The sequence below is a fragment of the Cetorhinus maximus genome, chromosome 10 (genome assembly GCF_964194155.1).
Source record: "Cetorhinus maximus chromosome 10, sCetMax3.hap1.1, whole genome shotgun sequence".
Lineage (NCBI taxonomy): Eukaryota > Metazoa > Chordata > Chondrichthyes > Lamniformes > Cetorhinidae > Cetorhinus > Cetorhinus maximus.
This window is the reverse complement of record NC_135888.1, coordinates 23,547,209-23,573,872: the sequence shown is the minus strand read 5'-3', so window position 1 is coordinate 23,573,872 and position 26,664 is coordinate 23,547,209. Positions and strand designations below refer to the sequence as shown.

Here is a 26,664-nt window from a genome sequence, read left to right as displayed (position 1 = left end):
CAGGGATGAGAAACTTCAGTTACATGGAGAGACTGGAGAAGATTGGATTGTTCTCCTTAGAGAGGCAGTGGGTAAGGGAAGGGAAGATACAATAGGTGTTCAAAATAGATAGGGAGAACGTGTTTCCACTGGCAGGAGGATCAGTAATCAGAAGGCCAGATTTAAGATAATTGGCAAAGAAGTCAAGGGTGGAGATGAGGGGACCTTGTTTGCTTTCTATGCAGCAAAATACAACAACCTGAAATGCACTGTGTGAAAGAGCAGTGGAAGAGATTCAATAATGTCTTTCAAAAGAGATTCTAATAAATACCTGAAAAAAAACATTTGCAGGGCTGTGGGATTAATTGGATAGCTTTTACAAAGAGCTGGCACAAGCACAGTGGGCCAAATAGCCTCGTTCTGTGCTGTATCATTCCAGCTGTATGACCCTACAATGCTCCTTCGCAAAAGCTATTGGTCCAGCTCCCTGTTAAAAATGTACTCATTGATTTGACAGGCTTATAGTTCTAGATCTGGGTTGGAGGGAAGGGCAGCACATCTGGGAAAAAACTATGGGTTCAATTCTCATTGCAACTTACCCTTAACCCTGCCTGTTCCAGTGGGATGAGTTCTACACAGAGCACTGGGGGAGTGGGAGGTGATAGCAAGGCCAACTCCACCCAGAGATAGGTATACCTGCCAACAAGTGGTGCTGTACTAGCTACAGACAAGGGGAAGTCTGTGTGGTAGTGAAAGAGGTAATAGGAAACAAACGCCTCATCGAAAGAGCTTAGTGAATGTGCCAGCTCTTCTGCAGAGGTGTGCAATTGGTCCTAGTATGCTGCTCTTTCCCAATAGCCTGCAAATTTTTCCTTTTCAAGTACTGATCCAATTCCCATTTGAAAGTTACCATTGAATATGTTTCAGTTGCCCTTCCAATGCTGTGAAAACACTGAACTGCAGCATTCATACTGCTGCAATGTCCCCACAGTTTGGGGAATAGTATATAAAGAGCAGTGAGGATATCCAGTGTGATGTTCTAGCCTGGAAACAGCAGGTTCCTTCCATTTGTAGAAACTCCCCTGCAGGTTAGTCTCTATGCCTTTGCAGAGGACAGTTAACTCTGTCACCAAGGTCAAGACTGCCAGCTTCAACAGTGCATTAAATTCTACACAAAACGGTGGCAAGTGCTCGTGCTGGTATAACTTATACCTTCCTCACTAAAGGTAGCAAAGCAAGCTTTTAGCTCAGTGGTAGCATTCTCATCCGAGCGAGAAGGTGCAGGAGTTCAAACCCACCCCAAACCGAGTCCCAGTGAGTGGAGACCAGAGCTGCCGCTCCGAGTTGACATCCAGGAGGATACTCATGTTTGGCAAGTGTGGGTGACACCTCCCCCTCATCATGTGGGCTGTTGGAGCCCATAAAATCCTACCGCCCATGTAAGACTAGACCCCCCTCCCCCAAATTGACTGGTATAAAGAAATGGTTATGGCCAAGGATTGAGCATTCAGATGCTGGATCTTCAGACTGTTAATTAGCCAGCAATCCTTTGCATTGTTTGCTTAGAAAGCAGTGTGAATATACGACAACTGAGGTAGCAGGATACCCTCTGGCTGCAATCTCACTTTGCTGCAACACTGAAAACCCTAGAGAATCTCAAATGCAATTTTAGAATTTGATTATTTTTAATAGGAGGAAATTGTCTCACCTGTAGTAACCTCATGTTTATAGTGAAGTCTCCAGCAAGCAGCTGATCCCGAATCAAACTACAAGAAAAACAGATAGCTGCCATTAATGTGCAATAATCACTTAAGGGAAATCTTGTCCTGATGTGCTCTTCCCATCATCACCCTCAATGACAGTCAAAAATATTTTTCTTTATTCTTTCATGGGATTTGGGCAACGCTCACAAGGCCAGCATTTGCTACTCATCCCTAATTGCCCTTGATTTGAGTGGCTTACCAGGCCATTTCAGAGGGCAGTAAAGAGTCAACCATATTGCTGTGGGTCTGGAGTTACATGTAGGCCAGACCGGGTATGGACAGCAGATTTCCTTCCCTGAAGGACACTTTTCCAAAACAAAGTAAATTAAAGCAATTGAGCAGCTCCAAGCGAACTGTGAATTATAGGAAAATACGAACCTCACAAATATTGATCTTCATGTTTTGGATCACTTACACTTTCTACCTCTGCATTCTGCTCTCATTTCTTCCATGCTACAGCTCTGTTCTCCAAGAATATACCAGTTCTACTAAAACACACAGCCTTAGAGCAACACACACTATTTCATCTATTACAAATGCGTTGAAACATGGAAGATAAGGAGGCTCAACTTTGTTAAAACCAGCCAATTAAATGAATTGCAGTACAATGTCAGGAATTCGAACAGTTGGTTGGATCAATTGTGGTATAAAGGCATGAAATTGCCAATAGGGAGTCAGTAGGAGAAGAGCAAAGGATTTGAGGGGGTGGGGACAGGACTCATTAATGTGACTAGGCTGTGATGTTTAGTTTTTAAGTGAGATCCCTGGAGTGCACAGAGTAACAGCTGAAGAGTATCTGAATCTGAAGGGTGTGTGACTATGCTCGATTCCACTCTGCCTGGGAACTTCTTTTCACGCCAAATTTAAATAAAGACGAAACAACAAAACTCTGGCGTCTAAGACTCGTGTTTAATTAAACTCCATATTTAACAAAATCTTTACAAGTCGCATTGTGTCCTCTTACTGAGGAGAATACTTCAGACATAAAATCCTTTGACACAAATCTATCAGATGTGCAAGTTTGAGTCACACTTCAAAACTGTGAATTCTCTGATTAGAGAGGAAATACCTCTGGATCAATTTCAATTAACTACCTCCAACAGAAATGAAAGAACTTGCATTTCCATAGCACCTTTCACAACTGTGCCAAAGCGCTTTGCAGCCAATGACAAAACCCTGACGTGTAATCACCCTAGAATGTGGGAAATGCAAGTCAGCTACTTTATGCATAGCAAGATTCCACATTAAGCTGTGAGGTAATACATTGGCCAGACATCAATAACAACTCTCCAGCTCTTCTTCGGAACAGTGTCATGGGATCATCTACCCCCACCCAAGAGGGCAGGCAGAGCCACAGTTTAACATCATCTCCGAAAGATGGCACTTCTGACAGTGCAGCACCCACTCAGAACTCCACTGGAGTATTGGCCTGGATTCTGGGCTTAAGTATTTTTTTAAAATTAGTTCATGGGATGTGCACATCACTGGGAAGGCAAACATTTATTGCCCATCCCCAACTGCACTCGAGAAGGTGGTGGTGGTGGTGGTGAGCTGCCTTCTTGAACCATTAAAATGCAGGTATATCCACAGTACTGTTGGAGGGCGGGCAGGGGGGTGGGGGGAAGAGTTCTGGAATTTTGACCCAGTGACAGTGAAGGAATGGTGAAATAGTTCCAACTCAAGATGGTGTGCAACTTAGGTGGGGAACTTGCAGGTGCTAGCGTTCCCATGTGTCTGCCACCTTGGTAGAGGTGGCAGGTTTGGAAGGTGCTGTCGAAGGAGCCTTGGCAATTTGCTGCAGTGCATCTTGTAGGTGGTACACACTGCTGCCACTGTGCATCAGTGGCAGAGGGAGTGAATGTTGAAGGTGGTGGATGGGGTGCCAGTCTCAAGCTGTGTGTTCAAGTCCCACTCCACTGAGGCAGACAGATTAGCTTGGATATATACATCAGATGGGGAAATTATCGGGGCTACATGGAAAGAGCAGGGGAAGTGAAGCTCGTTGGATAACACATTGAAAGAGCCAGCACAGGCAGGATGGACTGAATAGCCACCTTCCGTGTTTTATGATTCTATGTTCATTCTTCTGGATGCTGCTCCCCAAAATAAAGCAGCTGCTAACAGTGATCTGTAATAATAAAGCGTCATTAACCTCTTCTTTAAATCTGCCAGTTACGTGATTCAATTCCCTCAGTCCAGTTGTGCCAGAACAGCCTCCTAGCTGAGTGGGTGACATGTAGGAGCTTCAGATGAAACAGGCCAACCAATTGTTATGGTGTGCAGTTATGATATAACAAATTTATGAAAAACTGTTTTAAAGGTCACATTTTGTAAATTTTTGACTGAATTTAAAGACAGTTTCCAAAATGGACTCAGTCACCTGACTTTCTCCTTGTGGATTTGGCTGGAACCCCTTCAACCAAAGTGGAGACATCCTCAGGCATATACATTTAAAATTATACATTGACTAAATGGCTTTTCCTCCAAACACAGACACAAACTGATAAGCCACAGAGGTGTGAACAACCTTAACCGTTGATTACCACAGTGGGTACGGAAACTTCAGGTATGAGTAATGGAATTACCTTATATGGAAAGTGACGCAACATTTTTGCACAGGTCACATGATAATTTTAAAAATGCATTCACAGGATGTGGGCATCGCCTGCTAGGCTAGCATTTATTGCCCATCCCTAATTGCCCTCGAGAGTGGCAGCCATCCTGCTTTTCCTGCAAAAAGCATTGAAAAAGCAGGAAGCGGCAGATCCATAGAGAACCACCTTGAAGAAGTTTGAACCCAGGGAGAGACAGAGAAAGGCATCTAGAAAAAGCCGGGGCCTCTGCTGTAAATTAACTAAAAGTTTGAAAGTGTCACGCCTGCAGACCCAGAAGTAAGGAACCTTCTCTCCTCCCTGTATACCCTGATTCCACCTAAGCTCACCTGTTAAAGCAACCTCTGGCAATTTGACAGTGGAAGATATCACAGAGCCAAAACCTTCACTTCAGGCAACGCAACATCTTGACTTCAAAGGTATCAGGCCTCCATTGTACATGGAGTAAACTGATCCAATTTTTATAGGTATCGTTTCATCTTCATTTGTAAATAAATTTTGTGTGTTAGTAACTTTGTCTTTCATTAAGTTACTTTCAGAGCATTTGTGTGAAATAAACTGATCTCTTCCTTTTCAAGTAAAAAGGCTTTGCTGCTGGGTTATTTTTTAAATTGAATTCCTCACTCCAAGGGTGAAATAAACACACACTCACAAATACATTGCTCACGGGCGACTTTAAAGTGTCCATGACTGATGTCAATACTGATAAATTTGATTGACAGACAGCCCTGGCACCACCACCACTCCACACAAAAATTGGTAGCTCTCTGGTTAGAGAAGGAAGCACTGACACAAGATCTTTCACCAACAACTGAAAAGCCGTGAGTTTTGCTACTTACATCAGCATGGCGCAGCAGACCAGGATGAGGAAATCGAACCTGCCGATGTCTGAAAAGAGGGAGTCCCATATTCGGATGACTTCGGGAAGGAGGAACTCCTGCGACAATAATAACGTGAGCCAGCGGAAGGCGAAAAACTGTGGCTTGATGTTCTGCTCTTGCTGAAGCATAAAATGTATGGACGCACATCAATCACAAGGTACCCAGTCTGAATTATTCATGTCAAGTAATAGCAACAGGCCATTTGGCCCAGTTGGTCCATGCTGGTGTTTATGCCCCACACAAGCCTGTTCCCACCCTACTTAATCCAATACAACTGAGATATCCTTCTACTGCCTCTCCTTAAAGGGTTGATAAACAAATTAAGTGTCTCAACCACTATGTGGCAGGGAGCAACAAAATTCCTCCTGAATCTGCTCCTGGGTTAGTGACCATCTTTCATTTATGTTGCCTAGTTTTGAACTCCTCCACAAGTGGAGGCACCTTCTCCATGTCCTCCCCATTCAAACTCTTCAATAATCCCATTCAGGTCAGCTTTTGAAAATCAATAGTCAATTTGTTCAATTGGCTATTGCACGTAAAATATTTAAAATTGCATACTCCCACCTGCTTAATTTCACCCATCTCTACCCTCCCTCAGCCCATCTGTTATTTAAATCCTCATCCATGCTTTTGTCATCTCTGGACTCAACTATTCCAGCACTCTCTGGGCCAATCTTTTATCTTTCCCCATTTATGAAACTTGAACTCATACAAAACTCTGTTGCCTGCATCCTAACTTGCACCAAATTCTATTCTTGTGCTCGCTCACCTCCAATCACTCCAGTCCTCAAACAGCTTTATTTGAAAATTCTCATCCTTGGGTTCAAATTCCTCCATGACCTCATCTCTTCTCATATCTAAAGCTCCTCCAGTGCCACAACCCTCTCGAGATCTCTTTCTTTCAATTCTGGTCCCATGTGCATCCCCCACTTCCTTCCAGTGGCCAAGCCTAAGCTCTGCAATTCCCCCCCTAAACCTCTTCCACTTCCTCTAAGCCATCCCTTAAAGCCAGTTTCTTGACCGATCTAATGTTGAATTCTTGGACTCTAACAATTTTTGTCTTATTTTCCTTTCTGGTGAAGCACTGTGGGATGATTTGCTATATTAAAGGTGCTACATAAATGCAAGTTGCATCTGTTAGCTGTTACTAACCAATCTCACAAAGGTTTTCTAACTTTAAGTCAGATAAGGCAGTTTTAAAAGAATACAGGTGGTACAAGTATTTTCTATCCAAAAATCTTACTTCCGGTTGTCACTATTTTTGGGAACGATTGTATCAATTTTTCCCCATTGTTAAATTTCCCATTTAATTTCCCCGGGTCAATGGTTACAGCGTAATTACAGGTGGTTGCCACCAGATGGTGCTGATAAAGAATACAATGTACAGTTTTGGTCACCTTATTAAAGAAAGGATATAAATGCATTAGGAGCAGTTCAGAGAAGGCTCACTCGATTGATGCCTGGGATGGATGGGGGAGGTGGGGGGGGGGGTATTCTCATGAAGAAGGATTAGACAGGCTGGGCCTGTGTCCACTGGAGTTTGGAAGTTTGAGAGGTGATCTTATTGAAATATGTAAGATCTTAAGGGGACTCGGTAGGGTGGATGCTGAGAGGATGTTTCCCCTGGTGGGAGAGACTAGAACTAGGGGACACAGTTTAAAAATAAGGGCTCTTTCATTTAAGATGGAGAGGAAGAATTTTTTTTTCTCTCAGAGGGCTAAGAATCTTTGGAATTCTCTTCCCCAGAGAGCAGCGGAGGCTGGGTCAAGGAACATTTTTAAGGCAGAGGTAAATAAATTCTTGACTAACGAGGAAGTCAAAGGTTATCAGAGGTAGGTGGAATGTGGAGTTGAGGTTACAATCAGATCAGCCATGATATTATTAAATGGCGGAGCAGGCTCTAAGGGCCAAATGACCTACTCCTGTTCCTAATTCATATGTTCGTATGGCAATATTTATCCCTCAACCTATATCATTAAAACAGATGATCTCTCCATCATTATCTCATTAATGTTTGGGGCCTTGCTGTCGGCAAACTGGCCGCCACATTCTTACATTCTGCCATTTCACAAGTACTTAATTGACTGTGTTTGGACATTGAGGTTGTGAAAGGTGCTATATAACTGCACGAAAAAGAAAAAAGAAAACAAAAACACTTTCATTTCATTTAGCACCTTTCATGAGCAATCAACAGCCAATCAAGTGCTTTTTTGGTAGGAAACTAAGATGCCTCAAATCACCTGCTTCCTTGGTTATTTATTCGGTTCTCCCCGAGAAGTCCATTTCATATGCTAACCATCCTCTGCATAAAGTAGCTAACTCCAAACAGTCAGTGCACCTTCACTTTTCTATGCCCAGTTTGTGGTAATCCTCAACAAATTAATGGAGGTTATTTTTTGTTCCTTTCATACAATAACCTGCATTTATATAGCACCTTTAACATAGCAAGGCATCCCAAGGTGTTTCAGGGGATTGGTTATCAAGCAAAATTTGACACTGAGCTACATAAAGCAATATTAAGACATACCAGGGTGGTTACCCTTGTTCTATTAACTTTTTTTTTTACTGCTTTCTTTATGCCACTGTCAGCATCTCCTTTAGCCCTTAACACTACAATTAACACTCCCTTTCTCTTTTTGTTCATGACATCTTTGTCAATTGTTCCTCAGCCACCATCGCTGGCCTTCTATCCAGCTTCACCTGCTCCACCCACCTTAAAACAGTATAAATTTAATCACATTTCTACTTCTCTTTAGCTCTGAAGGGTCATACAGACTCGAAATGTTAACTCTTGTTTCTCTGTCCACAGATGCTGTCAGACCTGCTGAGTTTTTTCAGCATTTTCTATTCTTATTTCAGATTTCCAGCATACACAGTATTTTGCTCTTATATTAAAACATACCTCATTAACCAAGTGTTGTAAGAAGCATTTTAAAAAGGAGAGAGGGGTTAAGGGAGGGAATTCCAAACTTCGGGACAAGGCAGCTGAAGATACAGTCACCAATTAAGAGAAATTAAGATTGGGGATGTGCAAGAGGCTAAATTTGGAGCGCAGGATCTGAGGGTTGAGGGGCTGGAGGAGGTTAGAGAGAGAGAGCGCGAGGGGAAAGGCCACAGAGGGGTTTGAAAACAAGGATGGGAATTTCAAAGCGGCGTTGACAATTCAGGAGCCAGTGAGGGTCAGTGTGCTCAGAGGGCGATGGGCGAGTGGGACTTGCAGCACTCCCCAGTGTTCGAGCTCCTCCCTCTGGTGCACAGTTTCTTACCAGTTTAAGATAAAGGTCCATGTCTTTCTCTTTCAGTGTTGAGTAAACCTTCTCCATTTTATAACTGATCCCGCACTGAGAGTCATCCAGGCTCTTTATGAAATTGTCCCTGATTTCTGACATCAGGTTCGTGAAGCAGAAAAATGTGTCAGCCTCTGCATGTTCTGGGTAATTTAGGGAAAGAAATAAATATATTAAAAAGGCACGATGCATTCCTCCCCCCCTGCCACCCCCGAAATTTCTACCAGAACATTTTGTTTCTGTATATCAAACGCTGTCCAAATCAATATGGAAATGGAAAATCTTTAATATTTATTTAACCTCTTGAATAATCTCTCTTAAATACTGTGGCTACAAGAGCAGGTCAGAGGCTAGGAATCGTTTGACGATTAACTCACCTCCTGACTCCCCAAAGCCTGTCCACCATCTACAAGGCACAAGTCAGGAGTGTGATGGAATACTCCCCACTTGCCTGGATGAGTGCAACTCCAACAACACTCAACAACCAACCATCCAGGACAAAGCAGCCCGCTTGATTGGCACCACATCCACAAACATTCACTCCCTCCACCACCGATGCAGAGTAGCAGCAGTGTGTACCATCTACAAGATGCACTGCAGGAATTCACCAGGGCTACTGTGACAGCATCTTCCAACCCCACGGCCACTACCATCTAGAAGGACAAGGGCAGCAAATGAATGGGAACACCACCACCTAGAAGTTCTTCTCCAAGTCATTCACCATCCTGACTTGGAAATATATCACCATTCCTTCACTGTCGCTGGGTCAAAGTCCTTCAACTCCCTTCCTAACAGCACTGTGGATGTACCTACACCACAGGGACTGCAGCGGTTCAAGAAGGCAGCTCACCACCATCCTCTCAAGGGCAATTGGGGATGGGCAATAAATGCTGGCCCAGTCAGCAATGCCCACATCCCATGAATGAATAAAAAAAAAAGACTGGAGTAGCCACACAGACAAGGACTGACCAGAGTAGGTGCAGGGTTAGCTGGTTTCATTTGGGGCAGTGGGTGGGGTGCTCCAATTGGCCTTAACACCCCGAATTTGGGTTTGGAGGAATGGGCATAAAAATCAGTCGAGGCTTTCGTTCCTGATGTTTCCCCAGGACTCCCTTGATAAGAGGAGCATCTGTGTGATGGATGGCCAATAATGACAGGGTTTGGGCTCAGTGGTGGTGCTCCCCTGTCTGCAGTACTCACTGTCTAAATGAACTCCTACAAACCTCTGGTGGTGGTCGTGGCGGCAGCAGGGGTGGGAGTGGGGGTGGGGGGTGGGGAGGTGGTGGGAAGGGGTAGTCAAAATCTAGGAGCCAGAAGTATAAAGGTGGCATTAAAAATGCCTAAAAAAACCTCCTTTACCCAGAGATTAGTGAGAATGTGGAACTCGATACCAGTGAGCGGGAGATGCAAAAAAAGAGCGAAGATGCATTTAGGGGAAGCTAGATAAATATATGAGGGTGACAGGCACAGAAGGACATGTTGATCTGTTTATATTGGGGGTTGGGGGGGGTGGGGTGCAGAAAGAGAGAGAACTAAAAAGAGGGGAGAGGGGTGGGGATTACAGAGGGAATTGTACATCATGCACTAAGCCAGTGGGGCCCTTGGAGTTGAGAGGTTTTCACTGCATGACACAGGATCTCTGAACCTCACCTTTCCACTCAGTGTTCGGGTCTGTCGCGAAGGTATGGTAAACCGGCCCCACAATCTCATTCATGCCCTGAACATAAGCAATTCCTGGGTTCAACTTGGCGTAGATGAATAGGATTCGCTCGACCACCTCCCAGTGAGCCTCGCAGCCATTAGGAAGCACTTCATATTCATTGGCTGAGGTTTTGCGAGGGGAAGAAACCTGTCACCATGAGGGGAGAGGGGAAGAAAGAGGGAATCAGCGGAAGGGTGATGTCAAATAATATATTGTATTATAAGAAAGTACAGAACAGGTGGGCCGCCTGTAAATAATCGTAACGAAACTCTGACAATAGTGGGGTGGTCCCATCTAATATCTGAAAGCGTATTTTCAGTCAGACTAACGTGGTCAGTCTGAGAATACAGACACATTTTACATTGTTTTAATACAAATGAAGGCGGGGCATTATATAAAGAATAAAAATATATACCAATATAAAAACTTGCATGGTGGTGCTTTCTAGTCAGGATAATGAGGAGGCAATAAGGTGCAGGGGGATCTGGAGATACAGGTACACAATCACTAAAAGTAGGGTCGCAGATAATTAAGGCCATAAAAAAAAGAGACAAAGCACTAGAGGGATAGAATTGAAAAGCTCAGAAGTTATGTTAACTTGTGTAGAACCTCAGTTAAACCACACTTGGAACACTATGAAAAGTTTTGATCTTCATATTACAAAAAAAAAAGGTTAGATGCGGCACTGGTGAAGGTGCAAAGATTTACAAGGATGAAACCATAACTGAGAGAATATATTTAACTGGAAAGGGTGAACAAGCTGGGCCTCTTCTCTAGAAAAGAGAAGGCTGAGAGATGAACTGATGGAGTTAGGTCTCCTAATAGTAACTACACTGGAGGACGGGTATACAGGAAAAAATCACAGGGCGTGTAAGAATGGTACAGTAATAATCATGGATGACTTTAATCTGCACAAAGGCTACAGATTGGACGAATCAGATCGGCGAAGGTAAGCCTGGAAGATGAGTGTTTTCAGGACAATTTCTTAGAACATGTTCAAGAGCTAACCAGGGAGCAGGCTATTCTAGACCTGGTAACGTGCAATGAGGCAGGTTTAATTAATGACCTCACAGTAAAGGAGCCTCTAGGTAGCAGTGATCATAACATGATTGATCTCATATTCAGTTTGAGGGAGAGAAGGGTGAGAGTGTGGGTCTAAGACTAGTATCTTAAACTTAAATAAAGGCAATTATAAATATATGAGGACAGAGTTGGCAAAAGTGAACTGGGAAAATAGGTTAAAAGGTAGAATAGTAGAGGTGCAGTGACAGACATTTAAGGAAATATTGCATCTCAGCAAAGATATATTCCATTGAGAAAGAAAGGCTCTAGGAGAAGGATGCACCATCTGTGGCTAAGTTAAAGATAGTATGAAATTGAAAGAAAGAGTGTATAATACTGAGAAAGTTAATGGACAGATTTTAGAAATCAGCAAAGAATAAATAATGAGGGAGAAATTAGAGTTGGAGTAAGCAAGCTAGAAATATAGAAACTCTTACTATCTTTTTATAGATATTTAAAAAGGAAGAGAGTAACTAATGTGAGTGTTGGCCCCTTACAGGATGAGGCTGGAGATTTAATAATGGGAAACAAGGAAATGGCAGAAACATTAAACAGGTATTTTGTGTCTCTCTTCACTGTAGAAGAAAAAAATACCAAGAATACTTGAAAATCAAGTGATAAAAGGGGGGAATTTAAAACAATCACTATGGGATAAAAAAGGTATTGGAAAACTAGTCAAAGTGAGGGTTGACCTGATGGCCTGCACCCTAGGGTTCTTAGAAGTGGTTGCAGAGATAGCTGATGCACTGGTTGTGACATTCTAAAATTCCCTGGATTCCAGAAAAGTCCCAGATTAGAAAAATCGCTAAATCACCTCTACTCAAGAAAGGAAGGAGGTAAAACAGGAAACTACATATTTGTAAGCCAAACGTCGATCAAGTAACAAGCAAGGTGGATAAAAAGGAACCTGTAGATATGGTGCACTTTGATTTCCAAGAGGTGTTTGACAAGGTGCCACATCAAAAGTTACTTCATAAAATAAGCGCTCATGGTGTTGGGGGTAACATATCATGGATAGAGGATTTTTTTTTTTTTAAATTCATTCATGAGATGTGGGTGTCACTGGCCAGGCCAGTATTTATTGCCAATACCAAATTGCCCTCGAGGTGGTGGTGAGCTGCCTTCTTGAACCGTTGCAGTCCATGTGGTGTAGGCACACCCACAGTGCTGTTAGGGAGGGAGTTCCAAGAATTTGACCTAGCGACAGTGAAGGAATCATGATATATCGCCAAGTCAGGATGGTGACTGGGTTGGAGGGGAACTTCCAGATGGTGTTCCCATGTATCTGCTGCCCTTGTCCTTCTAGATGGTAGTGGTTGTGGGTTTGGAAGGTACTGTCCAAGGAGCCTTGGTGAATTTCTGCAGTACATCTTGTAGATGGTACACACTGCTGCCACTGTGCATCAGTGGTGGGGGGAATGAATGTTTGTGGATGTGGTGCCAATCAAGTGGGCTGCTTTGTCCTGGATGTATCAAGCTTCTTGAATGTTTTTGGAGCTGCACTCATCCAGGCAACTAGAGAGTATTCCGTCACACTCTCCACTTGTGCCTTGTAGATGGCGGACAGGCTTTGGGGAGTCAAGTAAGAGTTACTCACCACAGCATTCCTAGCCTCTGACCTGCTCTTGTAGTCACAGGGCTAGTCCAGTTCCATTTCTGGTCAATGGTGACCCCCAGGATGGTAACACCATTGAATGTCAAGGGGCGATGGTTAGATTCTCTCTTGTTGGGGATAGTCATCGCCTGGCACTTGTGTGGTGAAAATATTACTTGCCACTGATCAGCCCAAGCTTGGATATTGTCCAGGTCTTGCCCCATTTGGACATGGACTGCTTTAGTATCTGAGGAGTCACAAATGGTGAACATTGTACAGTTCTGACCTTATGATGGAAGGAAGGTCATTGATGAAGCAGCTGAAGATGGTTGGGCCTAGGACACTACCATGAGGAGCTCCTGCAGTGATGTCCTGGAGCTGAGGTGATTGACCTGCAACAACCATTCTTCTTTGTGCTAGATATGACTCCAACCAGCAGAGAGTTTTCCCCAATTCCCATTGACTCCAGTTTTGCTGGAGCTCCTTGATGCCACACTTGGTCAAATGCTCCCTTGATGTCAAGGGCAGTCACTCTCACCTCACCTCGGGAGTTCAGCTCTTTTGTCCATGCTTGTACCAAGGCTGTAATGAGGTCAGGAGCTGAGTGACCCAGGCTGAACCCAAAATGAGCATCAATGAGCAGGTTGTTGCTAAGCTAGTGCTGCTTGATAGCGATGTTGATGATCCCTTCCATCACTTTGCGGATGATCGCAAGTAGATTGATGGGGTGGTAATTGGTTGAGTTGGATTTGTATTGCTTCTTGTGCACAGGACATACCTGGACAATGTTCCAGTGTCGTAGCTGTACTGGAACAGCTTGGCTAGGGGCACAAAGTTCTGGAGCTCAAGTTTTCAGTAATATTGCCATGAACCATAGCCTTTGCAGTATCCAGTGCCTTCAGCCGTTTCTTGATATCACGTGGAGTGAATCAAATTGGCTGAAGACTGCCACCTGTAATGCTGGGGACCTCCAGAGGAGGCCAAGACTGATCATCCACTCGGCACTTCTGGCTGAATATTGTAGCAAATGCTTTAGCCTTATCTTTTGCACTGATATGCTGGGCTCCCCATCATTGAGGATGGGGATATTAATGAAGCCTCCTCCTCCAGCAAGTTGTTTAATTGCCCACCACCATTCACGACTGGATGTGACAGGACTGCAGAGTTTAGATCTGATCCCTCAGCTGTGGAATCACTTAGATCTGTCTATCACTTGCTGCTTATTCTGTTTGGCACGCTAGTCCTACATTGTAGCTTCATCAGGATGACACCTCATTTTTAGGTATGCCTGGTGCTGCTCCTGGCATGCTCTCCTGCACACTTCATTGAACCAGGGTTGATCCCCTGGCTTGATGGCAATGGTAGAGTGGGGGATATGTCGGGCCATGAGGTTACAGATTGTGTTCGATTACAATTCTGCTGCTACTGATGGCCCACAGCATCTCATGGTTGCCCGGTCTTGAGTTGCTAGATCTGTTCAATCTGTCCATTTAGCATTGCGGCAGTGCCACGCAACACGATGGAGGGTATCCTCAATGTGAAGATGGGACTTCATCTCCATAAGTATTGTGTGGTGGTTACTGCTATCAATACTGTCATGGACAGATGCCTCTGCAGCAGGAAGTTTGGTGAGGATGAGGTCAAGTATGCTTTTCCCTCTCGTTGGTTCCCTCACCTCCTGCTGCAGACCCAATCTAGCAGCTATGTCCTAAAGCACTCAGCCAGCTCGGCCAGTAGTGATGCTACCGAGCCACTCTTGGTGATAGATATTGAAGTTCCCTACCCAATGTACATTCCGCACCCTTGCCACCCTCAGTGCTTCCTCAAAGTGGTGTTCAACATGGAGGAGTACTGACTCATCAGTTATGGGGAGGGGGTGGGGCTGTATGTGGTAATCAGGAGGAAGTTTCCTTGCCCACGTTTGATGTGATGAGACTTCATGGAGTCCGGAATAGATGTTGAGGACTCCCAAGGCAACTCCCTCCCGACTGTATACCACTGTGCCGCCACTTCTGCTGGGTCTATCCTGCCAGTGGGACAGGACATACCCAGGGATGGTGAAGGTGGTATCTGGGATATTATCTGTAAAGGTGTGATTATGTCAGGCTGTTGCTTGACTAGTCTGTGAGACAGCTCTCCCAATTTTGGCACAAGCCCCCAGATGTTAGGAAGGACAACTTTGCAGGATCGACAGGGCTGAGTTTGCCATTGTCGTTTCCGGTGCCCAGGTCAATTCATAGGATGTGGGTGTCACTGGCTAGACCAGCATTTATTGTTCAGAGGGCATTTAAGAGTCAACCACATTGCTGTGGGTCTGGAGTCACATGTAGGCCAGACCACAGTGAAACAGATGGGTTTTTAACGACAATCAACAATGGTTTCATTGTTAATAATAAATAAATCATTAGATTTTTAATTCCAGATTTTTATTGATTGAATTCAAATTCCACCATCTGCTGGGTTCCAAAGCATTACCCTGGGTCTCTGGATTACTAGTCCAGTGAAAATAACACTACACCACTGCCTCCGCCTGGTTCGTTAACGGGAAGCAGAGAGTAGGGATAAATAGGCTATTTTTGGGTTGGCAAGCTGTTACTAATGGAGTGCCACAGGGATCAGCACTGGGGCTTCAACTATTTGCAATTTTGGATGAAGGGACCAAATGCATGGTTGCTAAATTTGCTGATGACACCAAGATGTGTAGGAACGTAAGTTGTCAAGAGTAGGTAACGAGTCTACAAAGGAATATAGATAAGTAGTGAGAGGGTCAAAAATTTGGCAGGTGGATGTGGAAAAATATGAACTTGTCTACTTTGGCAGCAAAAATAGAAAAGCAGCATATTTTAAAAGTCTATGGTACAGAGGGATCTGGGTGTCCAGGTATGTAAATCACAAAACATTGGTATGCATGTGCAGCGAGTGATTAGGAAAGCAAATGAAATCTTCGCTCTTATTAGAAGGGGAATGGAATATAAAAGTAGGGAAGTTATGCCACAGTTGTAAAGGGCGTTGGTGAGACCACAACGGGAGTTTGTGTACAGGTTTGGTCTCCTTACTCAGGAAAGGATATAATTGCATTAGAAGCAGTTCAGGAAAAGTTCACTCAACTGTTTCCTGGAAAGAATGAGAAGTGACCTTATTGAAACATAAGCCCCCGATGGAGCTTGACAGGGTGGATGCTGAGAGGATGTTTCCCCTTGTGGAGGAGTCCTAGCCAGGGGACACGGTTTAAAAACTAGAAGTCTCCCATTTAAGACTGAGATAAGGAGAATTTTTTTGAGGTTGTTAGTCTGGAATTCTCTTCCCGTGAGAGCTGTGGAGGCTGGGTCATTGAATATGTTCAAGGCTGAGTTAAGACAGATATTTTATCAGCAAGGGAGTCAAGGGTCATGGAAGGGCAGACAGGACAGTGGAGTCGAGGCCACAGTCAGATCAGCCTTGTCCTCATTGAATAGCAAAGCAGGCTCAAGGAGCCGAATGGCCTACTCCTGCTCCTAATTCTTGTGTAGAGGTCTTTATATTTATGACAGACTGGATGCTGTTAAGATGTTTCCACTTAAGGTGGGGGGGGGCCGCGGGTCATAAATATAAAATAGTCACCAGTCAAACCAATAGGAAATTCAGGAGAAACTTCTTTACCCAGTGAGTGGTGAGAATGTGGAACGTGCTATTACAGGGAGTATGAGGCCAATAGCATAAATGAATAGAAGGATATGCTGATAGGGTGAGATGAAGGGACAAGGTTGGTGTGGAAGAAAATACCAGAATAGACCTGTTGGGCTGAATGGCCTGTTTCTGTGCTGCACATGTAACTAAAGCAGGCAGTATTGGCTTAAATTGTATACTGGCAGATCTTATCTTTTAGTTTTGTGACCAGCGGCATAACATTGGAGAAGGATGAGACTTTATGAACTGAACAGAGATTAATAAGATGGATGGCCCTATGGTTGGGTGTGTTCAACAATCTGTTCAATAACCAAAGGGCCAGAAAATGCCCAACAAGGTTAAACTCAGCAAGAATTGGGCAAGGTGAATTTAGTTAAATGCCAGACAGACCATATCGCTACCATTCGATTATTAAAAGTATCAGGATTATTCCACACTGAGGACCTTACGTTCGTAACGCCGCTCCGATTGTGCGCGACAGTCTGAGACTTCAAGGTGGTCTGCTCTACCCGCCTGCGAAGTGTTTCAAACTCATTCTGGGGGTCCATGATCAGAAGGCACGGGTAGTCAGTGGGACGTTGGAAAAACGCCATGTCTGGGTATAGCCGTCTAGGAGAAAGAAACAAGTTGGGGTTGGAGGTGGGGGCAGAGGCAGTTTCAATAGGAGAGAGGCGCAGTCACTTTCAATTCTACCCCCACCTTTTCTTGGCTCGTTTTCCTCCCACCCCTGCATGCGCACCACATGAGATCCCCCAGGCGAGCAGGGGGATCTGGTGTCATCATTAGAGTTTCAGTAAAATCAAGCCATTTATTTCTGGAGTTGCAATCTTTGACTGGAAATTGTTTAAAGTGCAATGGCAAGCAGGTGAAACATTCAAACTCACTCCACTTGTGCTATGAAAAGCACATGCTTAAAGAGATTTCAATCACCCAAAACCAGAAATGTAATACTGGGGTGAATTACTGGGGCCTACAAATCTGGTACTGACAGCAAGAATGATGTAAGCAATTGGATGTGATGAATTAAGAGTATCACACACGAAATGCACAGCGCATTATAGGCAAGGTCTGAGAGACTATGGAGAGTGTGCAGGAGAATGGGATTAATTGTACCTGTGCTATACGCGCAGTCCAATGAACTCCTTCTGAGCTGCACGATTCTATAACTCAAGTGTAGTTCCTCCTCTTTAGTGAATTGGTACTGATACACAGACTGCAACGGTTCAACGCCCATCTCCATCACTTTCTCAGGACAACTAGAGATGGGCAGCAAATGCCAGCCATGCCAACACGCCCACATCCAGAGAATGAATAGATTAAAACAAAGACAAATCTTGCAAGCAACCATCTTATCTACTTTCCAGCCCTTTCCCCAAACGTTGAGTGAGCCAATGATATAGTGATGGAGGAGTCAAAGACTTTTCTCTCCCCGCTCCCCAAAGCCAGCCCCCTAGAGGATGCAGCTTTGCTGCAATTGGGGGGTGAAGTGCACAGACCCTGCCGGTTATCTTCTTGTGTGTGCTTGTGGAGGGGAAGGAGAGAGAGAGAGAGAGAGAGAGAGAGAGAGAGAGAGAGAGAGAGAGAGAGAGAGAAAGAGAGAGAGAGTGTGACTTGGTGCTTTAAAGTAACCACTATTAAATGTGTTGCTTAAGCTTCATGGTTCAGTGGGAGCTCTCTTGCATTGGAGTCTGAAGGTTGTGGATTGAAATCCTACACCAGGAGTCCTGAGCCGATCATTTAAGGAGCGTAAGGGGCTGTCAGATGTATGCACCTTTTGAATGAGACGTTAAACAGAGGCCAAATCTGCCTCTTTGAATGGAGGGAAAACAACCCATGGTTCTGCTATAAAGAGCAGGCAAGGGCACCACCAAAACAGAATTATTAGAGGGGGTGCTGTGCTGAAGAAGGGTTAAGTTATAAGGACAGGTTGCATAAATGTGGCCTGTATTCCCCTGAGTTTTGAAGTTTTGGTTGGGAGCCCGGGGTGGGGCAGTGGCAGAGTGGGTGATCTACTCAAGATGCTTAAAATGTTAAAAGGATTCAACAGGGTTGATGTGGAGAAACTATTTCCTCTGGCTGGGAGGAGTGGGGAAATCAAAAATGAGGGAGACATGATCTTAAAATTAGAGTTTCATCAATTAGAAGGGAGATCAAGAACCACTTTTTTCCACATTAAAAAATGTGAAGTTCTCTCCCGCAAAAGACTATGAATGCTGAGTGTTAATTGAAGCCATCGAGACAGAGGTTGATATATTTTTCTTGATAAGGTTATCAGGGGATATGGAGCTAAGGCAGGAAAATGGAGTTGAGGTGCAGATCAGCCAGGATCTAAATGAATGGTGGAGCAGCCTTGAGGGGCTGAATGGCCTCCTCCTGCTCCTGTGTTCCTAACTGATCGCTGTTTGAGGGCCCTTGCTCTGCACAAATTGGCTGCCAGATTCTGCCTACAAAAAGCAATGGCACTTCAGAAGTAATTCACTGGCTCTGAAAGTGATTTGGGGAGGGGGGGGTTGTCCCAAGGACCTGAAAGATGCTCCGTCATTATTCACTTTTTTTTCTCTCCTGCTTACCGAACATCTTTGTCCACTTGCAGGAGAACCTCGTTGTCCTTAAAGTACGTGTTCCATCGACTGTCAGGGTTTGGATTCAAGGGCTATTCGAGAGAAAAGGAAAAAATTCATCGGAAGAAATATACTGTGGGAATTGCACAAGGGAGACTTTCTTCTAACTGAAATGTTAAAATTCTAGCACTCTCTGCCTGACCTGCTGAGCATTTTTCAGCGTTTTCTGCTTTTATTTCAGATTTCCAGCATCTGCAGCCTCTTGCTTTTGTTTTAATCATTGTGAAATCCAGTTTAAAAGGGCTGATTTATCATGCTAACAGTCCAACATTATCCAGAGGATTGAACCACCACTGCTGAGAGACGGTGCTACACTTCAAGCGATACGCATTGCTACTTACCGCATTATGGAGCTGATCATGAAAAGGAAGAAATGAGTAGGAAAAGCTTTTGAAATGTGGAGAAGATACACAAAGGGAATTTTAAACAATCCTATGATCAGTCCAAAACAAGCACAAAGACCCAGTACTTGTTATCAAGACCTGTAAACCAGTCACTAATGAAATCTCGTGTGACAGAAAGCGAAGGAGACTCACGTGATCTTCTAGAGTGACATCTTCTCGGATGAAGCCCAGATTTGCCTTGGCGATTCCAGGCTGAATAATCATCTCCTTCAAGAACTGTGCATAAATCTCCCTGCAATTGAATAAACAACTCAGGATCAGGCTAAACCCAGGCCTGAATTCCACTAGCTCTGACAGAACACTATGCTTACAGACTCCTGAAACTGAAAACATCCCAATGGCCACTCTCATCCTGCCTCTCACTGCAAAGAGGGTGCATTAAAAATATTGTGCTATAAGCTGGATGGTGCACTTTAATACCATGTAATACCTAACATAGGTGGGGTCCTATGGTGCAGTGGCAGTGTCCTTTCCTCTGGGCCAGAAGTTTCCGGGTTCAAGACCCACTCGAGGACTTGATGGCCAAGGAAGGTGCATTTATAACAGGTTCAGTATAGACAATTGTGAGGTGGTACATTCATGTAGGAAAGCTGAGGGGTGACCTGATAGAGGATGAAAGAGATTGATCGGTTTGACGTAGAGAAGATGTTTCCACTTATGGGGAAGATCAGAGCTATATCCAAAAGGTTCATTACCAGCCTGTGAATTCTTCCAATATGCCTGATGGCAGGCAGTAAGAGCAGAAGTGTTTCTTGGTCAGCCATACTGCAGGAGGCAACAGCAAACCACTACAATCTTAGCCAAGCATAGTCATGGACCAATCCAACGGAAGTCCATGGTCACCAAAGCCCTCTTACGGCATGGGACCTCAAGGAGAAGGAATACCGAACATACTCTCTGCTAAAGGTGATTTCATAGACCAGTACACTACAGAAGGTACCACATACAGCCCATTGAGTCTGTTCGTTTAACAAATATTGCTCAATTAGGCAAAGATCCCTTGTATATATCAGGAATGGCAGACTACCCACAAATGAGGACTTTACTAAATGGCGAATATTAGGAAACATTATTTTTATATTTTTACAGCACATCAGTGCTGTAAGGCAGGCTCCCAAATACTAATCAGTTTCCCTATAAGACAGTGTTGGTATTTTCAAGGACTCTGTAGACTGGTATATTGCTGCTGATATTCAATGGAAATCAATTGTGTGCAGGGGGTGAGGTCGATGGGTACGGGACTATGAGTGGAGCTCTGCTGATACACGGTGAAGGGATTAAGGCTCCCTTTCGCCTCACCTGCTAAAATAAAAGGATGAAATCTCCAAATGCTTCAGCTGAGACTGTGAACTCTCACTTAACCCCTTGCCCACCCCTTCACACCCTTCTTCAAACCACTGAGTTGGCATTGATGGTTCCAGGAGTCACCCATATGCATCGATAGAAAAGTGTCCTCTCACCTCTGTTTCTTCAGGAAGGAACTCCACTGGGTCTGCTCAGTGGGAAGGTAATTGAGGAGGATCTGGAAGCAGACAAGAAACTATGGATTAAAATACAAAGTTAATAAGACAGAACCAGCAAGGCAAGGGCTTGTTAGAGTCCATTGCACTGTAACAGGCCATTGTGTGTAACTGATCCATGCTTGTGTTTATGTTCCACGCCAGTCTCCTCTCAGCCTTCATCATCGCATCATTCTATTCCCTTCTCCCTCGTGTGTTTGTCCAGCTTCCTCTTAAATGCATCTATACTAATCACCTCAACCATTCTGTGATAGTGAGGTCCACATTTTCACCACTCTCTGGGTCAAGTCCCCCTGAATTTTTTATTGGATTTATTAGTGACTGGCTTATATTTATGACTCATAGCTCTGATCTCCCCCCATAAGTGAAAAGAACTTCTGTAAGTCTACCCAATCAAACTCTTTCATCCTCTATCTGGTTACCCCTCAAGCCTTCCTATCTGAATGTACCACCGCACAATTGTCTATATTGAAATTCATCACAATTTGATCTTAGTTTGTACTGAAACAAGCGAAGGAGTCAAGAATGCTAGCTGAAGGGCTGGATTCCCTGACACCAACTGGTACTTCACACAACCAGTCACAGGAACCTTTGGAGTGAGTGCGGGACAGTCTTTGATTAGTATTGGCTTCACTACCAAACCCAATCACCACTAAACCCAATCAAATAGCCACATTCTGCAGCAGGGGTTTGGTGTGGTGATAGAGGGAGCAAGAACCCTGGAAGATTGTCCTCCACCTCTGTCCCCTACCCAACCTAGAAACTTGAGGCCCTGTGAAACAACACCGCCACCCGAGCTGAAATGGGCAATTTTTTTTTTGCAATAAGCGAATGAGCAGGCTGGTTGGGGGAGGGGCGCAGAGGACAGTGGGAGACGGCGCCAGTTTGGGGCCTCTCAGTCCTGCACTGTTTGGCTCCTTGCTGGGCACATTCACCAGGTTTCCAAGAGAGCTGCCACTAATTACTTTAGACGATAGAATGCTAGAGCAAAGGAAGGGGCCATTGCGCCTGACAGAGTTGTCTAATTAATCCCACATCCCCTGTTCCTTCCCCGTAGCTTAGCAAACCTTTCTACTTTCCAGTATTTATCCAATTCTCTTTTGAAAGTTACTGCAGCATAAAGGTCTGGCACATATAGGGTTAACGTGGGACTGAGTAAAGTACCACCCACACAGTGGTGTAAGAGAACACATGATCCGCACCTAGGGGTCAGTGTGGCGTAAGGCAGAACTGTGTGCAGACCAAAGCATGGAGATAGCTCTAGACAGGGAATTAATAAGCCATCGCAAAATTTGAAGAGGTATTAAAATCATTCAACATTTATTTTAATCTAAGAAGCAATAAAATACTCGAAAGAGCCAAATTCAATAAGAGAGTCCAACAGCCAGGAGAACCTGTTGATTCCTTCACTGATGATCTGTACAGGATGGCAGAAATTTGCAAGTACAGAGATTTAAAATCAGAACTCAGAGACTGAACAGTGGTCAAGAGTAGTGGATGACTTACAGTTAACCTGCTAAGACCTACAAAGACTTCATCAAACCCACCGAGCTGTAGCCAACACCGTACAACATGGCAGCTTGTGAAAAATCCAAAACCTCGCCGAAGATGCAGAGAAAAATTAAAATGCTGGGAGACTGAGAAGAAATTCATCGAAACAGTCTGACCAAATCCAAAGAAAGGTTTGGAAGCTAAAGGCAGGGGATTAAAATTCCTTACTGCAGAAGACTCCATTGCAGCTCCTAGCTTCAAATCCCAAAGTGCAGAGTCAGCATGGTGAGCCAAATCTTTTAAAATTCCAGGCCACAGCCAGTCCCGAGAAAGCTTTAAATAATTCAGAGTCAGAAGTACAGTTTGAAAAAAAAAGCAATCGCTAAAACCTGATGTGAGTCACCGTGGGTGTCTGAGCTCACTCCGAAACAGAAAAAGAATAATTAAAACAATCTGGGAGGATTGCGGCTTCTAAAGTCATCTGAAAGAAAGCAAAAGCCATGATTCAACCAATTTGCAACTTTAAAGTAAAACGCTGAGCAAGAGAACTCTTCAGGAAGCTCCAGATGGCCAGTGTTGGAAGTTTTTTTTCAAGATAAGCATGATTGCCATTGTTGTAGAGCCCGCCAAAACTGGCAAGTGCAGGAAATCCCTTTGTCATCCAGTGAACAGTGACAGCATTTGAAATTCAGACAGCTCTTAGCAGAACGTACACTTTTTAAATTTTCAACCTGGATCATAATTCCACATTTCCAAGTCAATTCAGACTAATCAAAGGCGCATAAGAGTCACAAAATTGGGGACTTTGAGAGGAAAAGATTTAAATACAGCTTCGCTTCAGCTTCAAATAAAAAGTCAGAAGAGCAGGTCAACCTACTGCTTTACTCGGTAGGCCCAATTGCAGATGACATTGCAAGACAGGGAATTAATGAATCATCGCAAAATTTGAAGAGGTATTTATAAGAAGCAATAAAATACTCAAAAGAACGAAATTCAATAAGAGAGTCCAACAGCCAGGAGAGCCTGTTGATTCCTTCACTGATGATCTGTACAAGATGGCAGAAATTTGCAAGTACAGAGATTTAAAATCAGAACTCAGAGACAGAACAGTAGTGGGTGACATACTCTCTGACCTCCTGCAAGCAAAAATCTAACCCTGGAAAAGGCAATCCAGATAGTTGGACGGTCAGAACTCCATGAGCAGCACAGGACCATTTTAAAGGGACAGAATAAACTGTGGTGTAGAGGCCAACCCACAATCCAACTGGCTAAGCAACAAAGACACTCCAGACCAGGGAAAGCAATACCTGAACTGGCCGGCAGAGCAACCATTCCAATGCTGTGGAGCACCCCCACAGGTGAGATTAACCTGTCCTGCGAGTTCAGCCCAATGCTTCCAGTGCAACAGAATTGGACACTACACAAATTGTGGGGCAAAAACAAAAAACGCACAGAAGGCCCAAAGATTATCCACGGTATCGAGACTGCAAGACCAGAGGAAACAGCCTTGCTTCTTGGGTGAGATCATAGAACTTGGTTTCTCATTTTGGAGTGCAGACATTGCAATCAATGGTTATTTAACAAATTTTAAATTAGACACAGGAGCCAGTATAACAGTTCTGTTGGACAAAGAACCACGGCTAAAAGACCTCTAGCTTCAAACAACAGACACACCATTCTATGGTCCCAGAGGAATCCAACTTCCAGTCATAGGCATGATTCAGGAATCACTAAGGTATAGCGCCAAACAGATCTTCAAGCTGCTGTATGTCATCTGTAACCAGCCTTTCTCTCTCTTGAGCAGAGATGCCTGTGTAGCCCTGGACCAAACAGAAGACGTCAAGACAACCACTGCTGTAAATTATACAGAACTGCAAGTTCCCAAGTACTCAAAAAAAAGAGTATCCTGATTGAGACTTCAGCTCTGAACTGTCTTCTCTCTTTGCAGAACAGGTTTGTCTATTCACCTTACAGGAAACCTACAATGGTCAGGCCAGCCAAACACCCAGGAGGTAACCACAATGCCTCAAGCAGAGGGTGTGTCAACCTCCGGCTCCAACGACAGTACAGCAGGTCAACGCTGCAACCACCGAACATATGCTGCAACTCCCAGCTGGCATGCCAAAACCACAAAAGATGCTGGAACCTGGTAGCAGCCGTCCATTACTGACAGCAATACACAGAGGTTGGTGTACCACAAAACTTCATTCTCATCACGGGAATGTCCATCCTCAGCCACATAGGGTAATAAGGCGACCCATACAACGATGGAAAAAGTGAAAGAAATGACAAGGAGACAGGTTCAACATGAAAGAATGGAAGAAAAGGATAAAGACATACCCAGATACCAGAAAAACCTCCAACCTACAGAAAGAACCAGCAATGACAGAGCCTACCACTCCACCAACAGTAGTGAGATATAGAAGGGTTATAAGACCTCCAGGCTGTCTGGACCTTTGAATTCAAGGACTTGAAGGGGGTAGATGGGGTAGTGAGACTGTAGTAATAACAATGTAAGACATGAATTAAACTAGTATACACTAAATACATTGGATAAAGGCTTGGTGGGGCGGTGCAGTATAAAGGCCTGGCACATATAGGGTTAACGTGGGACTGAGTACAGTACCGCCCAACAGTGACATAAGAGAACATATGATCCGTACCTAGGGGTCAGTGTGGTGTTAGACAGAGCCATGTACAGATCCAAGCATGGAGGCAACTCATAGCTTGTACCCTTTATTGTATGTTTGTAAATAGTTCTAGTGGTTAATAAAGACTTACAGTTAACCTGCTAAAGATTACAAAGACTTCAAAGCTACCGAGATGTGACCTATGCCCCACAACAGTTACTATTTCCACCCTTCCCACCACAAATTCTAGATCATAAACTCTGTGTAAAAATGTCTCATTTCCCTCTGGTTCTTTTGCCAATTACCTTAACCCTGACCTTTGGTTGTCCAATTTAAAATTGTATCATTTTTTAAAAAAAATTGTATAAAAGGAGGCAGTCGCCTGGTTTCAAATCAACAGAGGCACTGACCCAGGTAAATTAGCAGGACTATTTCAATCCACAACTGCTCAGGCACAAAGCCAGACTCTAACGTCACTGAGTACAATTCAATGAAACAGGTTTCACACAGCCCATTTTTATGGACACTGTTTACAAACTTCCCTTTTGTGTGCCCAGTGCACAATAACAGTGTTAGAACAAGAAGCTCAATTTAGTTTCAGATTGCCAACCCTCTAGGATTGTCCTGTCACTTCCAGGATTGAATGATTAATCTCTTGGAAACTGCTGTGAGCAACACCAGGAAAATAAATCATTGGGGCATTGAAAGGAAACTGCATTTTATTCACTCTTTTTGAAACCTCCCATCTATAGTTATAAAAGTATAAGATCAGAAGAAAGGCCATTTGACCCAGCAGGGCCATTGCGAGTCGAAGATTATATGATGAAACTTCCAGGGATATGTCCAGCCAGAGTTGGCAACCCTAATTTTGTCTCAAATGAAAACCTACCTTCCAACAAAGCGAGCGCAGCCCCCCTTCAAATGGAATCCCTGTGGGGAGAAGTGGGGAGAAGCTGAGACTTATCTACAGTAAAGAGCATTGTGAAACATAGAATAGCCACATTCATCCTATAATTATATTGGAGGATTTCTCATAATAGCCCAACCTGGGGAGGCCTGTATGCTTGGCAGGTCTGTCAGAGATCACGTCTCCACCTGAGAGACAATGATCTGAGTTTTCCCCAGCCCAATCCAGAGGTACAGACCTTCAGTTATAACGTTACTCATACAAACCAGATAACTCCCTTCATCCTCATGCAGGGAACATCATGCATTACATTTCAAACAAAATACGAAAAGTCGTGCGAGAGGGTCAGTGAGAAATAAAAGTGTCAGATTAGTTTTTATATTCAAAATTCTTTAAGAGTAGCTGATCCATTATGGACTTTGCTGACTGTTTTAGATAGTGCATTTTGCAGTAAAAGCTGCTTTATATTTTCATTTTTTAAAATTCACATTCATATATCATTTTTTAAATTTATATTCAGAACTCAGTGTTAACCCAGAAATGGC

The 26,664-nt window shown here is 43.9% G+C and overlaps 1 protein-coding gene across 1 annotated transcript in view; it reads right to left on the bottom strand.

The window, feature by feature from the left end:
• tbc1d13 (TBC1 domain family, member 13) overlaps window positions 1-26,150 on the bottom strand; it is a 30,405-nt gene extending 4,255 nt beyond the window's left edge. Inside the window, exons 1-9 of the mRNA XM_078550175.1 lie at window positions 26,102-26,150; window positions 21,032-21,093; window positions 19,704-19,803; window positions 19,117-19,199; window positions 16,996-17,155; window positions 10,173-10,371; window positions 8,502-8,665; window positions 5,194-5,354; window positions 1,688-1,745 (exon numbers count right to left, since the gene is read on the bottom strand). Coding sequence (XP_078406301.1) covers window positions 1,688-1,745; window positions 5,194-5,354; window positions 8,502-8,665; window positions 10,173-10,371; window positions 16,996-17,155; window positions 19,117-19,199; window positions 19,704-19,775 — 897 coding nt within the window. The 5' untranslated portion in view covers window positions 19,776-19,803; window positions 21,032-21,093; window positions 26,102-26,150. The remainder of the gene's footprint in view (window positions 1-1,687; window positions 1,746-5,193; window positions 5,355-8,501; window positions 8,666-10,172; window positions 10,372-16,995; window positions 17,156-19,116; window positions 19,200-19,703; window positions 19,804-21,031; window positions 21,094-26,101) is intronic.
• Between the last annotated feature and the right edge of the window lie 514 nt (window positions 26,151-26,664).